Source organism: Lipotes vexillifer, unplaced genomic scaffold (assembly GCF_000442215.2).
Source record: "Lipotes vexillifer unplaced genomic scaffold, Lipotes_vexillifer_v1.1 scaffold422, whole genome shotgun sequence".
In the NCBI taxonomy this organism is placed as follows: Eukaryota; Metazoa; Chordata; class Mammalia; order Artiodactyla; family Lipotidae; genus Lipotes; species Lipotes vexillifer.
In genome coordinates this window covers 1,061,846-1,069,374 of record NW_006779087.1, presented here as the reverse complement: position 1 = coordinate 1,069,374, position 7,529 = coordinate 1,061,846, and the positions used below count along the sequence as shown (strand labels likewise).

The following is a 7,529-nucleotide window of genomic DNA, read 5'->3' as shown; positions in this document are numbered from 1 at the left end:
CCAGCGCTGACCCGCCGCACAGAGGCCACCAAGGGCAAGGAAGGGGCTGGCGGGGGCTCCCCGCTCCGGAAGGAGGTCAAGATGGAAGCCCGGAAGCTGGAGGCCGAGAGCCTCAACATCTCCAAGCTGATGGCCAAGGCGGAAGACCTGCGTCGGGCACTGGAAGAGGAGAAGGCCTACCTGAGCAGCAGGGCCCGGCCACGGCCCGGGGGACCAGCACCAGGGCCCAGTGCAGGCCTGGGGCAGGTGCAGGGCCAGCTGGCTGGCATGTACCAGGGTGCAGACACCTTCATGCAGCAGCTGCTCAACAGGTGAGAGCCTGGGACGAGCTGGCAGGGGCTTGGTGGCTGGGGGCCCTTTTTCCTACACGGGCATCCCTGGGGTTGGGACTGCCTTTCCCAGGAACTGGGGCTTCCCAGAGGTCAAAGGGTGTAGGAGGTCAAATGAAATGGCATCAAAGCATCTTGAGGGTTAATGGCCTGCCCCAGAGGAGAGGCTGGGGCCTCGAACAAGGAGCCACGGGTTTGTGCCCCAGCTCCCCTCCTCTATGGCTGGCTGACATTCAACTTGCTGAGACCCAGTTTCTCATTTGAGAAGAGTTGACAGTCCACATTTTCTTGGACTGTCTTGAGTCAGATGAGGCAGCCTGTCTGAGGTGCGGCATTGCAGTAGTTAAGGGAGTGCTAGTACCTAACTGGGCTGATGCAGGTCTTCTCCCTCCGGGGTTTTCTATCCTGTAGAAAAAGGAGGGCTCCCTTTCCATCTTGCCCTTTGGCACCTGCCACAGACTCAGCAAAAGGAGCTGTGGTTTAGAGAAGGGGCCACCCCATCCTGGGGTTGCTGTGTCTGGGCCAGGTAAGGCAGAATGTCCTCAGGAATCGGGCTCCAGGTAGGGTGTGGTTTGGATAGCTAGTGTGCTCAAAGTCAGCTGGGGTAGGCAGGGTGTGTCGCATGTGGACCAGGATGTGACCGTGTCTGCTCTCTACCGGCAGACATTGTCGGAGACGTCTCTAGGCTTGACCCTGGGTAGCTTTGGGGGAGTTCTCCCATATTCCCTGCCCCTGCTGATCCTCTGGGGTTTTCCCTTGGGGTCTTGGCCTGTTCCTGGTGTCAGGAGAGGTTGATGTGGGAAGCCACCAGGGATATGTCCTCTTCCCCAGGGGCAGGGAGCAGTGGGTGCCTCACTAGGCCCAGCACCATTGGAGGGAGGGAGGCCAGAATGTGTGAGTGGGCCCAGGCCTTCCTCAGGGCAATCTGCACTGCCGCCCCTAGGGTGGATGGCAAGGAGCTGCCCCCCAAGAGCTGGCGGGAGCCCAAACCTGAGTATGGCGATTTCCAGCCAGTGTCCTCTGACCCCAAGAACCCCTGGCCAGCCTGTGGGCCCCGAAATGGCCTGGTGGGCCCTCTTCAGGGCTGCGGGAAACCTCCTGGGAAGGTAAGTTCCTGGGGTGGGGGCTGGGTGGAGGGCCTGGCTCTGTGGCCCTGCCAGGTCTCTTACCGCCTGGAGGGCTCCCCTTCCCTGGGGCCTGGAGGCTGCTGGATGCCTTTCTGGTCTCCAAGGAGAATGGGGAGGGGAGAGGGCCTCCTGAGGGCTGGCAGGTTGCCAGGACTCTCAGACCCATACTCCAGGGATCCTGATGGAGGGGATTAGGGTGGAGGAGGAATGGGCTCTGAGGTCTCCTGTACCCTGTACAGCCAAGCAGCGAGCCGGGGAGGCGGGAAGAGATGCCCTCAGAGGACAGTCTGGCTGAGCCAGTGCCCACCTCACATTTCACAGGTCAGCAGGGTCAAGGGCCAAGGCTGGGACCTGCCCCTTACCCCCTGCTCGCTTTACTCCTTCCTGTCACCAGAGCAGGTGCCAGGCCCTATAGCATCTTGGTGCCAAGCATCAGTGGGCACTGGGGCTGCACAGGAATAAATCCCTCCCTGCCTCATAGGGTACCTGCCCTGCCCTCTTCCCCAGGACTAGGGGAGGTGGGGCAGGGCAGGCAGGGATGACTGAGCCGGTGGGGCCAGGAGGGGCCCTGACCAAGGGTGGAACCTGGGCAGGGGCAGAAAGCCAGAACAAAGCAGAGGAGCTGAGCCGCCTGCAGCTTCACATCCCTGACTTCTCCCCTCCCCAGCCTGTGGCTCTTTGACTCGAACTCTGGACAGTGGCATTGGGACCTTCCCGCCCCCAGACCATGGCAGCAGTGGGACCCCCAGTAAGAATCTTCCCAAGACCAAGCCACCACGGCTGGAGCCCCCGGCCGGGGTGCCCCCAGCTCGGCCCCCACCCCTTACCAAAGTCCCCCGCCGTGCCCACACACTGGAGCGTGAGGTGCCTGGCATAGAGGAGCTGCTGGTGAGCGGGCGGCACCCCAGCATGCCGGCCTTCCCCGCCCTGCTCACCGCTGCTCCGGGCCACCGGGGCCATCAGACCTGTCCCCATGGTGAGTGCCTGGGCAGGGGGGTGGGCCTCTCTGGGAGCTCCACCCACCACCCACCTTCCCCTTGTCCCCGGATAGATCCTTGTGAAGACCCAGGCCCTCCTGCTCCTGTCCAGCTGGCCAAGAACTGGACCTTCCCCAACGCGAGGGCAGCCAGCGGCTCCTCTGACCCTTTCCTATGCCCGCCCCGACAACTGGAGGGGCTGCCCAGGACCCCCATGGTGAGCATGGCTGAAGGGGAAAAGGGAACAGCACTGGAGGGCAGGAGGGAACGACATGGGGTGAGGTACAGCTCTGCCCGGGAGGAGGACTGAGTGGACAGCCCCTCCCCCCGGCCTTCTCACACCCCTCTTGGGGAAAGGGCTTCTCTCCCTTCCGGAACCTTGGTGGACCTGTAGGACTGTGCTCAGTCGCGCCTCCAGCCTGCTTCCTCTGCAGCGCCCCCGTCAGATGGGCAGAGCCTCTCAGGCGGGGAGGGGTGAGAGGAGCTTCCTCCCGAGCCTTCCCTCCTTCCCCAGGCCCTGCCCGTGGACGTGGACGGAAAGCGGAGCCTGGAGCCCAGCCGCCCAGCTCCTGCGCCCCAGGGCCCAGCGTTTGTGGGTAGCCGCACCCCCAGCACATCGGACGTGGGCGAGGAAGGGAGAGTGGCCAGTGGGGGTCCCCCGGGGCTGGAGACCTCAGAGTCTCTCAGTGACTCACTCTATGACTCGCTGTCCTCCTGCGGGAGTCAGGGCTGAGCGGTTGCAGCGGCCACGCCCCGCTCTGGCGTCGGAGACCGCGGACTGGGCCGGCCCGCCTCACGCCCCGCCCCCTCAGGGCCCGTGGGGCCCCTCCCTGAAGGGACCAAGGAGGTAGATGGACAAGAAGGTGAAGGGGGTCCCCGGCACACCCCACTGCCCGCCGCTGCTGTGGAGGAGATGACCGCTCTCAGCTCAGGGAGAGACCCCACCCTTGGTCCCTTCTCTCACCCAGAGTAAGGCTCTTCCTCTGCGGGACTGGGGGTTCAAGGACGCTGTGTCCCGGCCCCCAGCTCCCACTTCAGGCTGAGCCATCTTGTGGTGCTGGGCTTCCTGCCCACCAGCCGTGCCATCTCCACCCACCCTGGCAGCTCCCCTGCCTCAGAAGCCCCGTGCTGGTGGAGTTCAGGGGCGAGGGGTCAAGTTGCCTTCTCTGTGTCTGCCCTGGCCTTCCCCGCTGTCTGGATGGTGCTGCCCTCTCTTGCCCCATGTCTTTGGGGCCCATTTGTCTGTCTTTTTTGTTGTTTTTTTTTTTATATTAAAGCACCTGGCCCAATCTCCACCCGCCCGCGCCCCCTCCTCCCATCCCCGCACTGCGGTTAATTTATCTGTTAAAAAACGCGGCTGCTCTGCTTCCAGCCTCTGCTTCTGCCGTATCCCTAATAAACCGTGGAGGCCCCTCCCTGCCCCTGACTCAGCTCATTCTGTGGGAGGACTCAGGGATGGACAGGCAGGTGGAGACTGCATGGGCACCGGGGTGCAGGACTCCAGGGCCCTGGACTCTGCTCCAGGCTCCCTTGTGAGGCAGCTCCCTCCACCAGGGCCACTGGCTGGAGTCTCCCTAGAAGGTAACTAAGGGTTGGGGAAGTGGGGTCTGTTTAGACCTGGAATGGTGCCTGGGGGTGGGGAAATTCCCCTGGCCCAGGGCTTGGGCGGGGCAGAAGGCTGGGCTGCCCCTCAGAGAGACGAAGATGGGGAGGCCGTCTTTGGGCGTGCGCTCAAACCCTGGACACACCAGCTCAGGTGGGACGTGCAGACTCTGAGCTTCAGGGGCCCAGGGGTAGACAGAGTTAAGTGGCCACACCTCCCGTTGTCGTGAAGTGAGGCGCAACTGGGCCTCCAACTTGCCGCCTTCTAGTCTCTCCACAGACTTTGGGCTTTCCTCAGAGCTTCTTGCCTCTACTTCTACCTCAGATTTCAGCCAGAAGTTCCCCTGGCTCTCAAATTCTCACTTTAGGATGGGGAGGCCAGGAATGAGGCTGTGTGGAAGGGTCTCCGTGTGACGTGAGAAGGCCATGGGGTGGGTGGTTGTCGCCCTCCAACCCTTGGATTTCCTGTTAGGCGTGGAGTTGGACAGTGACCTGAAGGTGACCCAGGTGGCCCCAGCCCATCTCACACTGGCCAGTCAAGTTGGGCCTATAGGAAGGCCTCCTTCTGGCCCAGGTTGCAAGATGTGGGATGACTCGTCCAGAGCACACCCCCTGCCGTTGTCTGCACTCACCGACTCCCCATGACATACCGTCTGGAGGCCATCTGGGCATCATTCATGCTTAACACCCTTGGCCTGGTGGCTGGGACTCTGGACAGTTCATCATGGAGATAGGGGGCTCTGTACTGAATACATGGTCTTTGTTGACATCACAGGCTTGCCAAGCTGAGGTCAGGGTGCCTGGACAGGGAGTAGTGCTGGGCCTGTTCACAACTCGGTTATACCACTGGATGCTGTCCTGTGCTCTGACCAGCCCAAGGAAGGTCAGGGGCGGGGAGGTTGTTAACGCCTCCCTTTATACTAGCTCCTTCCAGCAGTGTCTCTCCAGCCCTGAATGGTCCAGAGAGCAGTGAAAGAACTCCCCATTAAATACCTACCGTATTGCCAGCCTCCTGATAGATTTCATAGATGAAGACATTGAAGCTCAAAAACATTCAATGGGGGAATTTCCTGGTGGTCCAGTGGTTAAGACTCTGTGCTCCCAGTGCAGGGGCATGGGTTCGATACCTGGTGGGGGAACTAAGAGCCTGCATGCCACATGGCGCAGCCAAGAAAAAAAAAAACTCTCAGTGATTTTCCAAGGCTGAGAAGTGATGGAGCCTGGTGGGAGTGATTCTTTTTGGGTGTGTAACTTTGCTCTCTTCTGCCGGGACTTTAATCTCCTCTTCCCTTTTTGGCCTTGGATCACTTCTGAAGGGCAGGGCTGGAGAGCACTAGACTGGGCGTCAAGAGTCTTTCTTAGCCACTGAGTCTGGTTCTGTGGGGAAGGTTACATCCCTTCTCTGGGCCTTGGTTTTCCTTATCTATGGATGATTGAGAAATTGGACCAGACCAGCTTTCTCCTCAGCTCTCTGCTCTTCCCACCCCTCTCCCAACCTGGCCGTTCTCCCTCCTGTTTCCCTTAGTTGATGTCATCGTTGAGGAAATTAACACGACTTAGAGAAGGGTCGAGTCAGACGTCTTGATTTTCTTCAGATGTCAGGATCGCATTTTCTTCTATCTTCTGCTTCCAGGTAGCTATCCCACTGTCCCTTCTGCTTTTAGGGGCTTAAGGATGTTATTACCAAGCTGCTGATCTCTGCCTCTTGCCAGGCGGGCTCAAAGAAGTCTACATCCTTCTCTTACTTTTTATTTCTTGGTTTCTTAAGCCCTTTATTCTGTTTGAACCTGATGGATTACCTCATTTCCTTGTTAAAACAGAATTGTTCGCCTACAGGATATTTATCCTACTTCCTTTCCGGGAAGGAGCTTGGCATGGTGGGTTCAACTCTGGACTCCACCTCCTACAAGCTGAGACCAAGGATCCGTGCATGTTTCTGTCACCAGGGTCTGCTCAGTCTGCTGCTGGGCTCTGTCCTGCAGTGTTTGCAAATGCAAGGTGGCCTCTTAGGCCCCAGGGCAACGTGGGCCACCTGAGAAAAAGCTCACTGCCAGTCACCAGGGCAGAGTAGCATCAGCCACACCTGGTACCTGGAGCCAGCCCTTCCCTACCAACTATTCCAAGGTGGGCAGCTCTCGTCCCTAGGTCCCGCAGTGTGCTACTAAGGGGTGCTGGGCCCAGACAAGCCACCCCCGGCGCACATGACTGTGTGTGCCCTCCACACAAACAGAATATTCCATCTGAAATGATTCTGTGGCAGGGGACACAGGTGAGTTCGACACTCCCGGGAAACCAATTTCTCTGTACTTCAGGGAAGGGTTTGGCTAAAAGACCACTTGATCCTCACTATGGCAGGACACTTCATATCTCAGTTTGCAACATCTGCTTGCAGGATTAAAGTGACCTCACTTTTTTCTCCGTGAACAATGGGTGGATGTTTGCCTTACCATTGTGTATGACCCTTTCTGCTGGATTTCCCAAACAAAAGAAGCCCAAACTTCCAGACCCCCCTTCCTTGTCCCCCACAAATGGCATCAAGTCATCAGCAAAAGACTATAAAAAGGTTCCAGATTCCACCTTAATGGGTACCCTGTCTCTTGCAGGAAATGTCCCAAAATGTTAACTGAGGTTTTCTGTGGGTTGCCAATGGTTTTTATTTTCTTTTTCACCCTCTTCTAGATTTTCTACAAATAGTGTTTTGTTTCCTTTATCAAAAAGTTTTTAAAGGAAACAGTCATTCTCTGCAGCAAATTCTAGGTATATATCCCCTTCTATAGTCCTGGGTGAGTTAATTCAAGCATATAAGTAATTTTTTTTAAGACATATGAATTTTTTTTTTTTTTTTGCGGTACGCGGGCCTCTCACTGTTGTGGCCTCTCCCGTTGCGGAGCACAGGCTCCGGACGCGCAGGCCCAGCGGCCATGGCTCACGGACCCAGCCACTCCACGGCATCTTGCCGGACTGGGGCATGAACCCGCGTCCCCCGCATCAGCAGGCAGGCCCCCAACCACTGCGCCACCAGGGAAGCCCGACATATGAATTTAAAGTAAGTATAGGTGAGCATTTCTTTGATCTTGGGGTAAGGAAGACCTTTTTAAAAAACCTTCCTTTGTAATTATTAAAGACATAGATTATAAAAGTGCATGTTCATGGTTTAAAAAATAATTGAGATTGAATAGAATATTCATATAAGGAAGAGGAAGAGTCTCTCATATTCCAACTCCCAGTCTTACTCCCCAGACATAACCCAAGTTGACTGGAATTCCTCCTTAAAAAATATTGAAGTCCTAAACCCCAGTGCCTTGGGAAATGACCTTACAGAAGTAATCAAGTTAAAATGAGGTCATTTGGGTGGGCCCTAATCCAAAATGACTGATGTCCTTATAAAAAGTGGAAAATTGGACACAGGGAGAATGCCACGTGAACATGATGGCAGAGATCAGGGTGATGCATCTGCAAGCCAAGGAATGCCAGTGATTGCCAGCAAACCACCA

At 57.2% G+C, this 7,529-nt stretch overlaps 1 protein-coding gene across 1 annotated transcript in view; it reads left to right on the top strand.

Annotated features, from left to right (window-relative positions):
• The window catches only part of NCKAP5L (NCK associated protein 5 like), a 13,283-nt gene extending 10,117 nt beyond the window's left edge, over positions 1-3,166 (top strand). Inside the window, exons 8-13 of the mRNA XM_007452352.1 lie at positions 12-311; positions 1,273-1,435; positions 1,696-1,777; positions 2,124-2,432; positions 2,508-2,650; positions 2,948-3,166. Of these exons, the coding sequence (XP_007452414.1) occupies positions 12-311; positions 1,273-1,435; positions 1,696-1,777; positions 2,124-2,432; positions 2,508-2,650; positions 2,948-3,166 (1,216 nt within the window). The remainder of the gene's footprint in view (positions 1-11; positions 312-1,272; positions 1,436-1,695; positions 1,778-2,123; positions 2,433-2,507; positions 2,651-2,947) is intronic.
• The last annotated feature ends 4,363 nt before the right edge of the window (positions 3,167-7,529 follow it).